Source organism: Chrysochloris asiatica, unplaced genomic scaffold (assembly GCF_000296735.1).
Source record: "Chrysochloris asiatica unplaced genomic scaffold, ChrAsi1.0 scaffold00192, whole genome shotgun sequence".
Taxonomy (NCBI): Eukaryota; Metazoa; Chordata; class Mammalia; order Afrosoricida; family Chrysochloridae; genus Chrysochloris; species Chrysochloris asiatica.
The window spans coordinates 608,507-628,917 of NW_006408710.1; the positions used below are offsets into that span (position 1 = coordinate 608,507).

Sequence of the window (20,411 nt, forward strand, 5' to 3'; positions counted from 1 at the left end):
GCTGACATCAGATGGATATTGGCTAAAAGCAGAAAATACAAAAAAAAAAAAAAATGTTTACTTGCGCCTCATTGACTATGCCAAATTTTTTGACTGTATGAGCCATGAGAAACTATGGGTAACTGTGAAGAACAGGCATTCCAGAACACTTCATTGTGCTCATGTGGAACCTGGACATGGACCCAGAGGCAGGCGTTAGGGGATACTGAATGGTTTAAAATCAGGTGTTCACCAGGATTGTATTATTTCACCACTTATTCAATCTGCACGCTGAGCAAATCATCCGAGAGACTGGATTTTATGAAAAACGTGGCATCAGGATTGGAGGAAGACTCATATAACAACTGGAGATATGCAGATGATTTAATCTTGCTTGCTGAAAGAAAAGAGAACTTAATCTATTTACTGATGAAAATCAAAGACCACAGCTTCCAGTATGGACTGCACCTCAATGTAAAGAAAACAAAAATCCTCACCACTGGACCAATAAATAATATCATGATTGTTGTCAAGTGCCTTTGAGTCGATTTTGACTCATAGCGACCCTGTATAGGGTTTCTGAGGAGCGGCTGGTGAGCTTGAACCGCCAATCTTGCAGTTCAAACTGGTCTTGAGGTCAAATGCTTATCCTACACCGTCACACCACGACTCCAACATCATGATAAATGGATTAAAATTGACAAAGGTTTCATTTTTCTTGGATCCCCAATCAACACTCACAGAAACAGCAATCAAGAAATCAACTGACATATTATTGCATTAGGCAAATCTGCTGCATAGGACTTCTTTCAAGTATTAAAGGGCAAAGGTGTCAGTTTGAGGAATGAGGTACATCTGACCTAAGTCATGGTACTTTCAATAGCCTCAGATGCATGTGAAAAGTTGGACAGAGAGCAAAGCAGACTGCAGACGAATCAATGGATTTGAATCATGGAACTGGGGAAGAATATTAAAAGCACCGTGGACTGCAGGAAGAACAAACAGATCCGTCCTGGAAGAAGTACAGCTAGAATGTTCGTTAGAAGACAGGATGGCAACGCTTATCTCTCATACTTTAGACATGTTCTCAGGAGACAGAGACCAGTCCCTGGAGAAGGACATCACGCCTGGTAAAGTGGAGGGTCAACTACCAAGAGGAAGATTACCAACGAGATGGACTGACAGAGTGTCAGCAGCAATGGGCTCAAGCGTAACAACTGTGAGGATGGAGCAGGATCAGGCACTGTTTTCTTCTGTTTGGCGTAAGGCCATTGTGACTCGGAACCAACGCAATGACACCTAACACCCACGTGTACTATACCGTGATCCATCTAGCAACACAAGCACTTTGGATACAAGAAACGTGAGTTGCCTGTGGGAGAAGCTGTTACAGTTGTGTCATCCCATTCTCCAACTGGGATTTTCACCTTAGGGACCCCTGGATGTACATGCAGTTGGATATGAGCAGAAAGGGCACTATGCTATATAGACCTCTTAAAAACTGCTCAGTCAAATGTGATCATGTATGGAAAATCAAATGAACGTCATAATTATTATGTTAATGTGAATATTTATTATTAGATACAATAGTGACACAGTTAAAAATAAAAAACAGAATCAAACTAACTTTCAAAGTTAATCTGGATGTAAAAGATTGAGATGCGGATTCAATACATGGAAAGTAAATCCATTTTTGCAGTAAAATATATATATATATGCTGCTTTACCACTCTCTTGGCTTAGCAGGGAACTGTGTAGCTGACACACTGAGTTCTCACAGAAAAGAAAAATAGCAAAAGTATACTTTTGAGGACGCGCTCTTAAAATTCTGTGTTAGGATATGATATTCACATATATCATTATTTTCCCTTTTGACACATTGTTACACGTTTTTAAACTTGTACTATTTTTTCAACTTAATCTATAGACTTCTTTTCTTTTCAAATAGCTATCGATTTTATCTTTTCTTGAATATGAACACATATAAATTTATAAAACATATGATAAAAATATGTACAGAATTAGATCCTTTTACTTAATTAAACATAATGAAATCATTTTAATTTTTATTGAAAATCAACTAACTATGTATAGTCAAGAAAAAGAGAAAATATAAATTAGTCTCATATGATTGCTAAAAATCACGTAAAAGAGATTTTGTTTTTAAATCAGAAAACTCACCATCAGAGGGCGGGCAAAGTCCACAAAGAATATTCATCAGTGTACTCTTTCCTGTTCCACTGTGGCCAAGTAATGCAGTAATCTGACCTTCATATATATCAAATGACAAGTCTAGTTCAGGGAAAGAAGAATAAGAATCAGATATAAAAGAATTCATAAATTTGTGGAGAAATCGTGAAGTATGTCAAATAAATTTAAAGACAGATTTAAATTTTTCTATCATGTTTTACAGCAGTAAAAAAAAAAAAAAATCAACCTTTGATATAGTTAAAAGTATAAGCAGACATGAAAGTCCGCAAAAGTAGACTTTGCTATGATTTCGGAGATAACATATATGGGGCTTTGCCTGTCCTCACTTTTCAGAATTCCAAAGTGTATTAAAACACTTAAATAGACAAGCAAAAATTTATTTTCACAGTAATTTACTGGGATGTTAAGTATATTGATTTATACAAAACCCTAGAAATTAGCCAATAGTCCAGCAATGGCAAAGTAAATGTTTTGTAAAAAAGGAAAAGTATTAAGTCAATGGAGCATCCTAATACAGGTGGTCCCCAACTTATGACCGAGTTCCATTTCGACAACATTGCCACAAGTCGTTTCTGATGGACACTGAAGATGGACACTGAATACCTCTGGGTTTTGTTTCATTTTTTGTTGTTTTGTTTTCAGTTTTCAAGATCACTGCTTTTAATTATCTGTATCTTAATAAATCAAAACATTCAGCATATGTCAGTAAACATCTGAGATTGATACATTACCAGATTATGTACTTGCAACACTGTAAATACAGTAAATAGTGCTACTGAATATGAGGTACCCCCCCAAAAAAAACCTCGACAGTTGTAAAGTGCAGTTCGTCCCAAGGTGAACATGTCATAAATCTGGGACTACCTGTATATAGGTTTTGTATATAGGTTACAAAAGGCACATGGTAAATTAGGAAGAAAAACGTCCAAGAGTTCTGCACAAGAACGGCATAAGTACCATATTTATAAGGAGCAGTACTCCTCTCTGGGAAGCTCTTGTCTTTCCTTTCTTGGTACGTGCGGTAGTTTTAAACAGCTACTTCTCCAGCCCCACAACACACACACACACACACACACACACACACACACACAAGCTGAGTCCCTCTGAATGTGGTGTGTCCATCACATCTTTGCTCCAGTAAAAAGCAGTCATTCTTCCATGTGGCGCAGGGACAACTGGGTTTTCACATGCAAAAGAACGAAACTGGAACCATACCTCACACCATATACGAACACTGACTCAAAATGGATCAAAGACCTAAATGTGAGAACCGAAGTTACATGACTCTTAGAGAAAGAAAACACTGGAGGACAACTTCAAAACATTTCTAGTTGTCAGGATTGGATAGAAAGGTGCTACTGAGAGCAAAAGGGTAGAGATCAGGGATACTGTTGAACATCCTACGATTCTCAGGGGTGTTCTCCACAAGGAAAAATTCTCTTGCCCCAAAAATGTCAATAGTGCCAAGGCTGAAAAACCATGTATAGGGTTAGACACATACATTCCAAAAGAGTAAGTAACATGTATACACAAGCATAATAATTCAATGAAAGAGAACACAGACTGGTTCAAATAGTTGAATAATTTTCATTTAGGTTTTTTTTATTTTTACTATACTTTGATGTTGTATAACTGTTATTTTTTACTCTGAATGTAAATCACATAAATGAATAAAAACATTCCTAAAAGAAAGAAGACTGTGGCAGATATTTTAAATTTCCCATTGCATTTTCATTTGTACTTTGATATTATAGACTGAATATTAGAAAAGCTACTCACTTCTCAAAGCCTCCACAGTTTCACTGTTTTTTCTGTATGCCTTTTGAATGCCACTGATTCTGAAAAACACAGTTTTCTACTTTGAGTATTTAAAGCAATTTTAAGTGTGTACAGTTATATATGTAGTATTTTATCAAAACTGTCACATCTAATAGTAACAAGAAATTATTTTCCTACTAAAACAATGAACCAAGAAAAGCTGACAATAAATTATTTGAAAGAGGTAATAAAAGTCGAGCCCTCCTCTCCACGTTAAGGGGGGTCATGCATTCCTTTTTTATTCTAAGACAAATTCTAAAAAGAAAACGAAGTCATTGAGTCTAGCAATTTGTGGTTTTCTTTCCATCTGTGATACTTTTTTTTTGTTTATAATTAATAAAACATTTATTGCATCTGCTAAAATGGATATAAATTGAACGCCATTTCATATCAGCACAACTAGCTAAAACCATGAAGTAATTCCTTCATTCTACTTCAGATATTTTTTACATATTTTTTTTAAAGAATTCATGATTCAGCTAATTAGTCCATATTTTATCCTTGGGAAGTGAGATTACTAGCCCAGTGATAAGGTCTGAAGTATTTTATTTCTCCCTTTGATTTAATAAATCTTTTCATAAACTGAAAGAACATACAATACACCATCTTTCTATTTCCATCTTTTCTGTGCTTTTTCATTATTATTTTTATTATCTAATTTGGTGTTGATTGATCTAGCAAGGAATAATACTGAATTTCTTGAGTTTGCAAAAATTAAAACAAAATTTTAATTACAATTACTTAAGGTTCTAGCCCTACCTCTTATCTGTCAGTTTGTTGTACTGTGGTGGCTTGTGTGTTGCTGTGATGCTGAAAGTTATGCCTCTGGTGTTTGAAATACCAGCAGGGTCACCCATGGTGACAGGTTTCAGAGGAGTTTATAGACTAAGACAAACTAAGAAGAAGGAGAAGTGGACTACATAAGATTGTTTAATCACTGAGAACCTTATGAATAGCAGTGAAACACTGTCAGCTAGCCCCAGAATATTGTCAAATGTTCTGGAAGATGAGCCCCTCAGGCAGGAAGGCATTCAAAATACAGCTGGTGAACAGCTTGCCTTCTCAAAGTCAGAGTTGACCATGATGACGTGAATGGAATAAAGCTTTCAGGACCTTCATAATGGATGGGGAACAACTCAAATCCTGGAGAGACAACTGTAAACATCCATTAATAATTGGAACATGAAATTTATGAAGTATGACCCTAGGGAAATTGGAAGCTATCAAAAATGAAAGTGAATTCTTAAAAATCAATATCCTAGGAATTACTGAGCTGAAATGGACTGGTATTAACTATTTCATATGGCTTACTAGGACAGGAATAAAAAAAATAAAGCAGAATTGCATCACATTCACCATCAAAAAGAACATTCCAAAGACTACTTCGAAATATGGAGTCCTGGTGTGGCGCTGTGGGTTACTGCAGTGGACTGCAAGGTCCGTTTGAACCCCAAGGTCAGTGGTTCAGGCTCACCAACAGCTCCTTGGAAACCCAATACAAGGTCACTATGAGTTGGAACTGACTCGACGGCACACAACAACAAAAATCTTGAACTATAATGCTGTCTGTGATAGGATAATATTCATAGGCATACAAGGAAGACCAGTTATTGTCACTATTATTAAAATTCACATACCAACCAGTAAAGCCAGTGATGATGAAATTGAAGACTTCTACCAATTTCTTCAGTCTGAAATTTATCAGACATGCAATCAACATGCACTGATAATTGCTAAGTGATTGGAATGCAAATATTGGAAACAAACAGGAAGGATCAGTTGGTGACGGAAATGATACTGGAGATTTCATGATGACTTCTTCATTGCAAATGCCTTTTTAAGCAACATGAAAGACGACTATACACCTCACCAAATGAAATACAAAGAAATCAAATCGACTGTATCTGTGGAAAGAGACGATAGGGAAAGTTCCCTATCATCAGCCAAAAAAAAAAAGCCAGGGGCAGACTGTAGAACGGTAACTGCTCATAGTTAAATGCAGGCTGAAGCTGAAGAAAATGAGAAAAAAGTCCCTCAAAGCTAAAAATAGGAACTTGAGCATATCTCATCTGAATTCAGAGATCATCTCAGAGCAGACCTGATATATTAGAAACCAATGACCAAAGACCAGAAGAACTTTTGGATAACATCAAAAGCATGATACAAAGAAAACAAAAAGTCATTAAGAAGACAAGAAAGACAGAAAAGACCAAAATCAATGTCAGATGAGACTCTGAAACTTGCTCTCCAGCATAGAATTGCTAAAGCAAATGGATGAAATGAGGAGGCAAAGGAGCTAAACAGAAAATGTCAAAGGGCAGCTCGAGAAGACAAAGTCAATATTCTAATGAAATGTGCAAAGACCTGGAGTTAGAAAACCAAAAGGGAAGAACGTGTTCAGCTTTTCTCAAGCTGAAAGAACTGAGGAAAAACAGCCAAACTTCTATTTGAAGTATTCAGGGTGTGGCACTATGGGTTAAAGCACTGGACCACAAGTTTGGCGGTTCAAACTCACCAGCCGCTCCTTGGAAACCCTATACAGGTTTGCTCTGAGTTGGAACAGACTTGATGGCATTTAACAACACCCGCAATATGGGCAAAATATTCAACAATGCAGAAAACATCAAAAGAAGATGGAAGGAATACACAGTTTCACTGTACCAAAAAGAAATGGTCCGTGGTCAACCATTTTAAGAGGTAGCATATGATCAAGAAGGAGCTCTGGTAGCGTAGTGATTACAAATCGGGCTGCTAACCTCAAGATCGGCAGTTCGAAACTACCAGCCGTTCTGCAGGAGAAAGATGAGTAGTTCTGCTCCCGTAAAGATTTACAGCCTCGGAAACCCTGTGCAGGATCACTATGAGTCAGAACCAACTCCACGGTACTGAACAACAACAACATATGAGCAAGAGCCAATGGTGTTGAAAGAAGAAGTCCAAGGTGTAAAGAGGCATTGGTAAAGAACCAGGACCCGGGAATTGACAGAACACAAAACTGAAGGAGCACTAGAGGCACTCACTCATCTATGCCAAGAAATCTACCTGGTCAACTGATTAGAAGAGATCCCTATCTGTGCCCATTCCAAATGGAATGCACAAATCATCAGACAATTTCATTACTATTACACACAAGTAAAATTTAGCTAAAGATAATTCAAAAAAACGGCTGCAACATTACATTAACGGAACTGCCAGAGGTTCTAGGCAGATTCAGACAAGGGCGTGAGATGAGGACTATCACTGCTAACGTCAGATGATCTTGACTGAAAGCAGAGAATACAAGGAAGATGTTTACCTGTACTTTATTGACTATGCAAAGGTTTTTACCGTGTGGATCAGGATCAAGTATGGATAACATTGTGAAGAACAGATATTCCAAAACATTTAATTGTGCTCATGAGGAAACTGTACCTAGACCAAGAGGCAGTCATTCAAACAGAACAAAGGGACACTGAATGCTTTAAAATCAGGAAAGGTGTCCACCATGGTTGTATTCTATCTCCACATTTATTCAATCTGTATACTGAGACAATAATCCGAGAAGCTGGACTATATGAAGAAGTATGTGGCATTATGATTAGAGGAAGATTCACTAACAACCTGTGATGTGCAAATAATCCAAACTTGCTTGCCAAAAGTGAAGAGGACTTTAAATACTTACTGATGAATATCAAAGGTCACAACTTTCAGTATGGGTTGCACCTCAGTGAAAACAAAAGAAAAATCCTCACCACTAACATCAAGATAAATGGAGAGAAAATTGAATTTGCCAAAGACTTCATTTTGCTCAAACCAATCATCAACACTCATGAAAGCAGCAGTCAAGAAATCAAATGACGTATTTCATTAGGCAAATCTGCTGCACAAGACCTCTTCAAAGTGTTCAAGAGCAAAGATGTCAGTTTGAGGACTAAGGAGCATCTGACCCAAGCCATGGCATTTTCAAAAGCCTCATAGACATGTGAAAATTGGACAGTGAATAAGGAAGACCATAGAAGAGTTGATGCATTTGAGTTATGGTGTTGGGGAGAAATATTAATAGTACCATGGAATACTAGAGTAGCAAACAAATGTGTGTTAGAAGAAGCACAGTTACAAGGCTCCTTAGAAGACAGATGGTGAGATTTTGTCTCTCATACTCTGGACATATTATCAGGAGGGACCAGTCCCTGGAGAAGGACATCAAGCTTGATAAAGTGGAAGATCTGCGATAAAGAAGAAGATCTCCCAAAGAGATGGATTTGCCCAGTGGCAGCAACAATGCGCTCAAATGTAACAATTGTAAGGACGATGGTTAAGGATCGGGCAGTGTTTCATTGTGTTGTGCAGAGGGTTGCTATGAGTCAGAACTTACTAGACGGCACCTAACAACAACAACAAGGTTCTACAGCCATCCCTATATATGATCACTATGAATTGGTACTGGCACAATAGTACTTAACAACAACAAGGTTCTATAAAATTAACGATGACTCATTTAATATGCTCAAACAAAGTATGCACGAATAGAACTGAAGTCCATATTTAATCATTACCAATCTACATAATGAATAAATACTTTAAACAGCCTAATTCCATAAGCATTGGTTTTATTCCTTTTAAAAATATCCACTGAAACATAATTTCAATTCTAGCACTAACCTTAATTCTGAGTGATTTCAAACAAAATAAAAATTTTTAAACCCCAATCAATACTGTATTTTAGAAATCACATGACCTGTCTACGCAATCTCAAGTATATTTATATACATCAATTAAAAGACAGAATTTAAATGCGTCAGATTCCATTGGCAGTTTTTCTAGTTCACTTGTCATACTCCATCATACCTGATGGCTTCTTTCCCTAGAAATTCTGAAGAAACAGGCTCAACAATTTCACTAAAAGTAATACTCCCATTCACATTGCCTTCTGATAATTCCTTATAATTTCTTTTGTTCTTTGACCAATATGAGGGTTTCAGAAAATAGAAAGATGATCTCCGTAAGCCAAATTCACCTAGAAATGAAAAAAAAACAAACAGAAATTTTCATTCCTGAAAATTCATTTTGAAATCATAGGTAAAAGCAGTACTTGAAGCATTTGTTGTTGTTGTTAAGTGCCGTCGAGTCAGGACCATCTAAATTTAACATAAAGATACAGATAAAGTACTAAATCAATTTATGTGATAATCTAAGTTTTATTGACCAATAATTGCAGTCCATGGAGAGCTGCAGAGTTACTCAAAGTTCATGGGAATCCAAACGTCAGAAAAGCACACGCTCTGTTCTTCAGGAACTACAAATATGGCTTTAACACAATGGCATTGCTATGAATGATTCTAACAAGAGTTCAAAACATGGAAAGTTTGTATCTGGCTAGGGGATGTATTCTGAAGGCTTGATTGGGAACCACTGTAGACAGTTCATGAAAATCCGAGTAGATAGCATTTAGAAAGTGGACATAGATAGTTTTGGGGGCAGACCATTCAGAATCAAGATTGCAGCAACAGCTACTGGAGAAAAGGAGATTTACATATGATAGACAGTAACTGGTGCTAACGTAGCAGCTGTCCACCTTCTCCCTCCCCCCAAAATCTATACCCTCCATTTAAAAATGGCCTACAAGCACATAAGGCTCTGATCCCAACTACAGAAAAGACACAAATTAATCTGAAGCCCACCAGTACTTGGCCTTTGCTAGTGAATGTCACTGCTCTGGCATTAAGCATTTAACCAATCAGAGGGAACCACGGGGCTTAGTTAGGGGAAAGTTTCCCTCCCCCTTTCTCATTAAGCACAAACACACAAACAAAACCAAAAAAAACTGTCACTGCATGCAATCACGAGGAAAGCAAACCCGCCAGACTCTGAGACAAAGGTGGCAAAGCACAGAAAACAATGTGTTGCTGACGACATCACTGAGTTAAATCAGCTCAACCTGGGGCCCACTCTAGCTCTGGCCTTCCTTTTAAATCCTGCCTGCTTGAGCCAATGGGAATAGCTGGCTCCAGTCTGAACTGTTGGGATGGGATTGAGTAAGTAAATAGGGCTGCATGGATGGATCTGAATGTACAGTTAGGAGGGAAGGCTGGCAGTGACAGATGACATGTAGAAATGTCCTACAGACACAAAGTCTCTCCCTAATCATGAGGATGTGCTAGGCCAGGGTTGGGAGCTGGTGAGTGACTTGATAGGAGAGAGGTATAATGTCTTTGACAGACTACAGGTAGGAAACTAGGTAGCAGTAGCCAATAGACCTCCATCTGCCATTTAAACTTCAAGGATGGTGGTTCAAGCTCACCAGCTGCTCCTTGGAACCCCTATACAGGGTCACTGTGGGTCAGAACCGACTTGATGGCACTTCACAACAACAACAGAACTTTTGTGATGATGGTAATGTTCTTGACCTATACTGTACAGTCAGTCATATATGTGGCTACTGAGCAACTGAAATGTGGCTCCTACTACTGAGGAAAAGGAGCTCTGGTAGTGTAGTGGTTACGAGACAGGCTGCTAACCTCACGGTCAGCAGTTCGAAACTACCAGTGGTTCCATGGGAGAAAGATGAGGCTTTCTGCTCCTGTAAAGCTTTACAGCCTTGGAAACCCTATCAGGGTTGTTTAAGAGTTAGAACCGACTCCACGGCACACCACCACCACCATGAAGGAAATAAACTGGTCTAAGTTTATGTTAATTTCAATTTAAAAACCACATGTGGCTGTTGTCGTTGTTAAGTGGCATCAAGTTGGTTCTGACTCATAGTAACACTTTACAGGGTATCTGAGGAGCGACTGGTTGACTTTGAATCACTGGCCTTGAGGTGAGCAGTCCAGCGCTCATCCTACAACACCACGCCAGGACTCTACATAGTGGTTACCAAATAAGACAGTGTAAGTCTAGAATGTACACAGGAGTAACGAAGAACTCAAGGAGAAAAAGAAAAGGTTGTTGGATATTTGCTAGTCTCACTGCATCTCTAGGAGTCGGTGACGTAGAGGTTACAACACTCAATCCCTAACTCGCAGCCTTCTGTTTCCAGCCCACTGTCACTCCATGGGAGAAAACTGTGGTAGTCGGCTTCAGTAAAGCTTTAGGGCCTTGGAAGCCCCACGGGGCAATTCTACTCTGCCCGCCCGACATGCTCACTATGAATCTAAACAGATGCACAGCTGTGTGGGAGGTTTGTTCTTTTTTGGCTAAAGGATTAGAGATGCATAAGAGAAGATGAAAAGAATGATCAGAGTCACAAGCTTACTTCATTGTTGTGGACCTTGTTGCTGTATGCTATCAAGTCAGTTCAGACTCATAGCAACCCCCTGTATAGGGTTTCTGAGGAGCAGCTGGTGAGTTTGAACCATCAACTTTTCAGTTCAAATCAACCTTGCAGTCCAGTGCACTAACCCACAGCACCACACCAGGACTCCTTAGTGGGCATAAAAACGAAATACTTCAGTCAAGAAAGGCTGACACAGGGAAGGGCTGGGTTAAGAAGTTGAGTGTGGAACTGAAGGGTTTCAAAACAAACTCTTCTCATTTTACACAATTTTCTGTTCAGAAGTGGCTACGGCGCAAGGTAAAAGAGATGGTGGTGGTGGTTGTGTGCCACCAACTCGGTTCTAATTCACAGTGACCCTGTACATCTTTATTGTTGTTAAGTGCCATCTAGTCAGTTCCCTGTATAGGGATTCCGAGGAGCAGCTGGTGGTGAGCTTGAATCGCCGACCTTGCAGTTCACACGGCTTTGCAGTCTGGCGCGTTAACCCACAGCACCACACCTGAACTGTACATCTCTTGTTGTTGTTGTTAAGTGCCATCGAGTCGGTTCCGACCCATAGCGACCCTGTACAGGGTTTCCGAGGGTGTACATCTCTAGGGGAGCAGAAAGTCTCATCCTTTTCACGCAGAGTGTCTGGCAGATTCAAACTACTGACCTTGCGGTTAGTAGCCCAACTCAGTCCACTATGCTGAAAGTGACCGAAAAGCTTTAACAATGAATGTGACTTTGAGTACTCTGGTTAGGAAAAACTAAACAAGTTGACCCTACATGGGCTAAAACGAAGCCAGACAGTTAGACAACAAAGCCCAGCAATCACCTGCATACCTGGAATGACTTGATCAAGATAGACAGCCATGAGGACGTAAAATGTACTATTAAGTGCTAGCATGATCAGGGTAACAATGAGAGGATACGGGCCTTCTGCCACGTTAGAAAACAAAGCACCTTCATTAAAGTCTTCTAAATGCATGACCTAAAAAAAATAGAAACACCAGAAGTATTTGTTAACAATCTTCTAAATTAGTAACTGGAATTTCTAAAGGAAACAATAGATGCTTTACTAAAATTCAGCTCTGACGTAACAATGCCTTTCAATCATGTTTTAAATGCTGTGCTTCTTAGACTAAGATCCCTCCAGTTGTAATGCCTTTACCTCTCCCACCTTGACTGCAAAATGAAACACTATGGTGTTAGCAGGAACTCGAGCAATGTAAATGATACGACTCATGAAGATCTCGATCGAGTTTAGTATTGCTGTTGTTGTTCAATGTCATCAAGTTGGTTCCAACTCAAAGAGATCCTATAAAGAACTTTCGAGGTGTGGCTGGTGGGTTTGAACCACCAACCTTGTGATTAGCAGTTCAGTGCTTTTCCAACAGCGCCACACCAGGTCTCCAAGTTTTGTATTAGAGAATAGCATTATGGTCAACACTTTTCCAATATTACAACGGGTAGTTATAAATGAAGAGTTTTCCAATGAATAACTTAAAAAGGAAGAAAATATAAATGAAGGCAGAAATAGAATGTGGAATGATATTCAAACATCATTCCTTTCTCAAGCTGAAATTTCAAAACTGTTTTTAAAAATTAAAGGTATGTATGATGCTACATAAGGAGCTCTGGTAGTGTAGTGGTTACGAATCGGGTTGCGAACCTCAAGGTCAGCAGTTCGAAGCTACCAGCTGTTCCATGGGAGAAAGATGAGGTTTTCTGCTCCCGTAAAGACTTACAGCCTCAGAAACCCTGTACAGGGTCGCTATGAGTCGGAACTGACTCCACGGCACATAACAACAACAACAACATGATGCTACATACATGAAAATTGGTAGTGCAATAGTTAAATGCTTGATTTCGAACCAAATGGTTGGCCGTCTGAACCCACGAAGAGAGTTGTTATTAAGTGCCATCAAGTTGATGCTGACTGATAGCAACCCTTTACAGGATTTCTGAGGAACAGTGGGTTTGAACCACCAACCTTGTGGTTTGAAGTCCAGTACTTCTCCTACAACGCCATACCAGGAGTCCAAGAGAGTATGCGGGGATGAAAAACAAACATACAAACAAAAAACACCAACAATCTGCTTCCATAAAAATCACAGCCAAGAGAATCCTACAGGGCAGTTTCACTGTCACTGTCAATCAGAACTGACCCAATGTCACCTGGCTACATGGAACGAGAGCAAAGAAAATACTTAGGAAATGCAAGGTAAATAGCTGTCACCTACCTGTGCAATGCCAATCAAAAAAGTACACTGACAGAAGGGGCAGAAAAGCCACACTAAGGATTTGGGGAAATTGTCCATAAGGACTATCAAAAGGCCAACAAATCCGAAAGCCACCGTGACTAAAAATTCAACTATTCCCACGTGTTTTGATTTTTTAAACAGAGGCGTCAGCATTAATGCAAAGAAAACCTGTAAGATATAAAAGCTAAGATTAATGCATTGTTCGTATATCTTAGTGTGAAAATAAAAATTAAATTTTACTTGTGAGAACAAGCTCTTTCCTTTGGAAAATACATTTAAAAAACGATTCCCAAATAAAATGGTTTTTCTCACTTAAATAGTGACACAGATAAGAAAGCAATTAATGTGACAAATACAAAAATGGCATTTTATCTAGATAGTAGGCAAATATGGTCAATTCTACACTTACAGAAACTATCAAGAGCGCATTTTGAGGTTAGATACAGACATAGGTGAACAAAACTGTAAGTCAACAAGTTTACAAAAGTTCAGAACTCATCTTTTCATCTTACTGTGCTGGTAAGATCCATAAGCAGTTAAAAACCAGGTAATCACACCTACAAGTATATGAATTATTTTTAATTTACCATTTAAAAAATATGTAACACCTGGTACAGCACGCGCATGTAATAACCCAATCAGAATATAACTGCTGTTGTTAAGTGCCGCTGAGTCAGTTCCAAGCCATAGCGACCCTGGATAGGGTTTCCGAGGCAATAGCTGGTGAGTTTGAACTGCCTACCTTGCCTTGTCATTTAAACCAACCTTGAGATCGAGTGCTTATCCTATGGCACCACACCAGGACTCCTGTTACTTGTATGTTATTTATATGTTTCTATATACACTACTCACGCGTTAATGGATTTTTAGACGAATAAGCACCAATAACTCATTGGTTCTCATTCAGGACTCTGGAAAGTTTTAGCTCATTTACAACTTGTTATTGTTAAGCGCCGTGGAGTCAGTTCTGACCCATAGCAACCCGGTATAGGGTTTTCGAGGAGTGGCTGGTGAGCTTGAACCACCAACCTTGCAGTTCAAACAGCTTTGCAGTCAGGAACATTAACCCACAGCACCAGACCAGGACTCCAGAATATCAGTGGAACCACTGAAAACCAAGGCTGCTCGCTAACAGTCTGTATTTAATCAATACACTAGATGAGTGGCAATACTACTAGAGAGTTATACCTAAGAAGACATATCTTTTTTATTTTTTTTTTTAAGTTTTTATTGTGAATTATGTGAGTTTACATGGGAGAACACCAGCTTTACATTCATCCTATCGTATTTTAATTCACTGAAATGATTACAATTCCCTCCATGCATCATCAGACAACCAAAGAGTACACTCCCACAGGCCTGCCCCCTGGCCGTCAGCACACAGCCCCTCTCCCTCCCTGAGTCCAGAGTCCCCAAGCACTCCATCTGTCCACGTCATCATCTCTGTCTCCATTAGAAGATACATCCTTAAACATCATTATCTTTTAGCATAAATTATACTGACACACTCAGAATTACATGAAAGCAGCGGGAAAATGTTCACACACGACAATCTTAATTATACACATGATTATATGTAGATAGTAAAAGATTCTTAGGAATATGGGGGTGAACTGCATCCTATAATTAAGTTCAGCTTTTAACCTGAGACCATGTTTGTACTTTTTCCTAAAAAATGAGTTACGGTGATGCTCAACATTTATCAATCCCTTAGGAACAACCAACCTTTTAGGGGAGATAAACTGTAACAACTAACCATGGTTTCTATGTGAATCAGTCTTTTCACAGTTCTTTATTCCTATTCCAAACCGCAATACTTACAGATGATAGCCCATACAGGAAAAAGAGTAGAAAGATCACGAAGCAGCTACTTTGCGGGAATAATGAGGAGGCCGTTGCGATGACTGCCATGAGGAGGGACATGAGGAAAATCAGACTCGTATACAGAAGGACCCAGGAAAGCCTAAGAGGGGAAGAGGGACAAGGACGTCATGGTCCAAAGGCACAAGCGTCCAGTTAAAAACATCTGAAAAAACTACTTCAGCTTTATTCTTGCCATTTTATTTTCCCATAAGTCCATTATTTATCTGTATACGTTTAAAACCCCAAACAAACAACCAAGCACAATAAAGTCAATGCTGAGTCATAGTGACCATGTATATAGGGTTTCCAAGGCTGTACAGAGCCAAGATGTCAGCTTGAAGACTAAGGTGCGCCTGATCCAAGTCATGGTATTTTCAATAACCTCATATGCATGCGAAAGCTCGACAGTGAATAAGGAAGACCGTAGAAAAATTGATGCTCTTGAGTTATGGTGCTGGAGGAGAATATTGAAAGTGCCATGGGCTGCCAAAAGAACAAACAGATCTGTGCTGGAAGAAGTGCAGCCAGAGTGCTCCTTGGAGACCAGAATGGCCAAACTTCGTCTCTCATACTTCGGACATATTATCAAAAGGGACCAGTCTCTGGAGAAGAATGTCATGTTTGGTGAGGTGGAGGGTCAGAGAAAAAGAGGAAGATCCCCAACGAGATGGACTGGCAAAGTAGCAGTATCAATGGGCTCAATTGTGGCAACAATTGTGAGGTTGACCCAGGATCGGGCAGTGTTTCACTCTGTTGTGCATAGGGTTGCTATGAATTGGTACCAACTCGATGGCACCTAACAACAACAACAACAAAAGCTATACATCTTTATGGGAGCAGAAAGCTTCCTTTCTCCTGTGGAGTGGCTGGTGGATTTGAACTGCCGATCTTGCAATTAGCAGTCCAGAGCTTATCCTACAGCACCACAGGGCTCCTGTATGTGTTTATGTACTAAAAATTAATATTCTTCATAATAGAAGTACAGTACTGGTTAAGTTACAGGTGAAAGTGTAATCTAATACAATAATAAAATGCTGATTCTCTCTCAAAAGGTCAAAGAAAATCTTAAAGATTAATAGCAGTTTGCAGTCCTGGTGTGGCACTAAAGGATAAGCACTGGAATGCTAGCCGTAAGATCGGCAGCCACTCCATGGAAACCCTATGCAGGGCCACTACGAGCCTAAACTGACTCTGCCACATATAAACAACAACAACAATATGCTTCAACAACATTTTCTAAAGTTCCATAGTGCACAACACCTCTAATTTTATTTAAGTACAAAAGAACTTAAGAAGTCGATATAATAATTTTCTTTAGAACATGAGCTATAATGAAATCTTTCAAGGCTTTTGTTTCTCCAAATAATAAAGGCTACCTCGTTACTCAACATCAGAATTACGAACTTTACACCATGAGAGATGAAGAGCAATAATAAATGAGCCAGAATTGACACCAGTTACTCTTCAAGTCAGAGCTTAATGGAGTTACCATAGTCCAGGTACCCTCCACATTGCGACGGTTCAACTTTACACCAAGAGTTCACTTTTATGAAAGACCTATAAGAGCCCTGGTGTGGCACTGTGGGTTAATGCACTGGACTGCAAATTTTGAACTGCAAGGTCGGTGGTTCAAGCTCACCAGCCGCTCCTTGGAATCCCTATATAGGGTTGCTGTGAGTCAGAACTGACTCGACGGCACTTAACAACAACAATAGTAGTGCTTGTTTTCACTAACTGAAAGAAATCTGCAGAGGACTTTTGCTTTTATTTAAAAAAAAAGGCTAAAAGACACCACTCAGAACTTGGTGGACAGCAAAAGCCACTGAAGACAGCAGGCCCCTGAGCAGAAAGAGTGGCACCGCCAAGCTCCTTCCCCTGGAACTACACTCAGCATCCCAGCATAAGCAGCAAGAGCTTTGAACTGTTGTTTACGTGTTATTTAAGCAGCCCTGGTAGTGCACTGGTTAAAGTGTTGGACTGCGAACCTAAAGGTCAGCAGTTCAAACCCACCAGCCACTCCACTGAAGCAAGAAGATGCTGTCTGCTTCCATTATGATTTACAGCCTCATAAATTACATGAGGAGTCCTGGTGTTACTTTGTAGGATAAGTGACCAGAATACAAGGTCGATTTGAACTGCAAGGTGGAGGCTCAAATCTACCAGCTGTTGGAACCGACTCATAGGCACTTAACAACAAGATGGCATGAAGCAGTTCTATTCTGTCCTGTAGGGTCACTGTGAGTCAGAATTGCCTTGATGGCAGTGGGCCAGTTAATTAAAAATGATGTGTGTGATTTGGTAGGTTATTTGTAGGTCTGGTGGTGCAGTAGGTTCAGTGTTGGGCTAACTGCAAGGAAGGTAGTTCAAGACCATCAGCCACTTCATGGGAAAAAGATGAAGCTGTTTGACCCTGTAGACTTACAGTCTCAGAAAATCTACGGAGTAGTTGTACTCTGTCTTACAGGGCCCACTTAATGATAATGCATTTGGTTTGGAGTCTGGGAATGCTCAAATATTTTCCCCAGAGAAATTAATGGTGATCACTTGTTCACTCTATACGACTTGGGCTTACCAAGGGTTTCAAAGGAATACCCTATTTCGGATGGAGAAGTGGAAACTTGCATTTAGTTTCATTTCATTTTTTTCTTCTGGGTTAGCAGATCGTGATTTTGGGGACAATACCATGTTAAATGGAGCTCTGGTAATATAGTGGTTACAAGTCAAGCTGCTAACCTCAAGGTCAGCAGTTTGAAACTACCAGCTGCTCTGCAGAAGAAAGATGAGGCTTTCTGTTCCTATAAAAATTTACAGCCTGGGAAACCCTATGCAGGGTCACTATGAGTCAGAACCGACTCCACAGCACACCACAACACCACTATCTTAAAAATCACTGAACTAGGGGTGACCCTAAATTGACAAAGTTGAATCCATTATTTTATAGGGGCAAAGCTGAGGCACTATGAGATTGATTTGTCTAAAATCATCCAGCTAACTTAACCACAAAATAATAACACAATGCATCTCAAAATCTAATCACTTCTAAAATAACAAGAAAATAAGCTACATACAGGGACCTCATTATGTAAAGTGTTAAAACAATTACAATAAAATTCTGAAAAACAAACTATATGGCTGCAAATGGTTACTGCACCCGACTGCTAACTGAAAGGTTAGCGGTTCAAGTCCGCACAGAAGTACCTTGGAAAAAAGACCTTTTATCTATTTCCCATAATATCAGCCACTGACAATTCCAGAAAGCATAGTTGTATTGTGACACATGACGGGTTGTCACGGGTCGGAGTCATCTACATGGCAACAGTTTTTTACTGTATGTTAAAAATAGGTCAATTATTTACAGAAACTTGGCGACTAGTTTTAAATTCCAAGACAAAGTCAGTAACTGTAAAAAAAAAAAAAAAAAGGATCCGCACTACATGTTGTTACTGTTGTAAAGTGTTGTTGAATCAGTTCCAACTCATAGCAACCTGCATAGGGTTTCCAAGGAGCGGCTGATTGGGTTTGAACTGCCGACCAGTCCAGTGCTTATCCTACAGCACCAGACCAGGACTACATTAAGTCAGGTAAATAACAAATTTGCAATTCTGAAGATGTAGCTGACATTTAATACAGTTGTTAGTTACATTAAATAATAAATTTCTAATTACATACCAAAAGGCAGTATCATGAAGTCCCATTATCTTTAAAAATTCTTTTAACTTTTTCTCTTTTTCGGCTACAATGTGAATTGCCAAAAAGTATCCAAAAGGTGAAAATGCTATAACTAAGTATATTAAAATTACTCCTCGGGGAAAGGTATCTATCTCCACAATAGCAGCTTCTCCCATAACGATAACTTTCGTTGACTGCAGCTCCTTCCACAGGGAAACATTGGTCTTCAACTACAACAGAAAATGAAAACATAGTCAATTAATTTAATGATGATCACAGACTCTGATAAAATGTGACACAACTCCAAAATTGAGTCCATAAATTTACTGAGCACCAACACAATCCGATCAATCTATACACCTGAAGCACAGTGAGTGCCCCCAATTCCCCCAATTCTCCCAGTTCCACGAGACAGAAGAAAAGGCTGGTGTTGGTTAACTCAGCCTGTGGGCATGCCAAGTTGGCAAGTGCACAAACACCGATTCAAGAATTCATTTTAAAAACTGTGCAAGCATCATCTCAAGCAATTAATTCATCTTAACAAAAATATACACCCACAAAATTGAAGCATTAATTGATGATTATTAGTACCATGAAAGAAAGACTCTGTTCAAAAGTGCTTTTAATTAGCACATGTCATTTAATTGTTTTAAAATCTAGGCATGCAGCGTAAATAGAGAGAATAATAAAACAATGTCATGTGACACTTCTAATCAAGACAGAACTGAACGTTTACTGGGAGTGTGCCCTGCCTCTTCATCCAGTGTTTGGACTGGCACTGTGGAGGTTCAGGTCTCTGGCTAAAACATAGATAAATGCTCTCACACCATGCAGGGAGCGACAGAAAGTTTGTGGACAAAATGGAATGGAAAGAAAATGGTACTTTTCCACAGACTTATTGAAACCCTCTCGTATATTTCACTGTCTTCACCTTAAACTCCTAAGGGTTCTTCAAGATAAGCACTAGTCAGCAGTCTGGAACCAACAGCTGCTACGTGGAAGATAAATGAGGCTTAACTGCTCCCACAAAGATTTACAGCCTCGGAAACCCTACACGGCATTGTTATGAATCGAAATGGTACTTAACACCACACGCAAGCACACCCCACCACATTTTAAACTTCTAGACTATTGAATTTGTGTAATGCTAGGAAGGCACAGAACTAGGCAATGTTTGTTCTGTTGTACTCAAGGTTGGTATTAATCAGAACTGACTCCACAGCACCAAACAACACTTATCTACAATAAGTTTATACCATGTTGATGAGTTTTTAAGACAATTCTACATACATCATCTTATTTCTTAAAACTACTGTCGAGTATTAGTATTGCAATCATTTTACTACACAGCAATGAAATTAATGAATGAT

General features: G+C 39.2%; 1 protein-coding gene across 1 annotated transcript in view; it reads right to left on the reverse strand.

Moving 5' to 3' along the window:
• Nucleotides 1-20,411, reverse strand: part of ABCA5 (ATP-binding cassette, sub-family A (ABC1), member 5) — a 96,174-nt gene that overhangs the window by 61,934 nt on the left and 13,829 nt on the right. The window contains exons 5-11 of the mRNA XM_006872293.1: nt 19,042-19,271; nt 15,331-15,472; nt 13,489-13,677; nt 12,089-12,236; nt 8,836-9,004; nt 3,970-4,028; nt 2,161-2,271 (exon numbers count right to left, since the gene is read on the reverse strand). Coding sequence (XP_006872355.1) covers nt 2,161-2,271; nt 3,970-4,028; nt 8,836-9,004; nt 12,089-12,236; nt 13,489-13,677; nt 15,331-15,472; nt 19,042-19,271 — 1,048 coding nt within the window. The remainder of the gene's footprint in view (nt 1-2,160; nt 2,272-3,969; nt 4,029-8,835; nt 9,005-12,088; nt 12,237-13,488; nt 13,678-15,330; nt 15,473-19,041; nt 19,272-20,411) is intronic.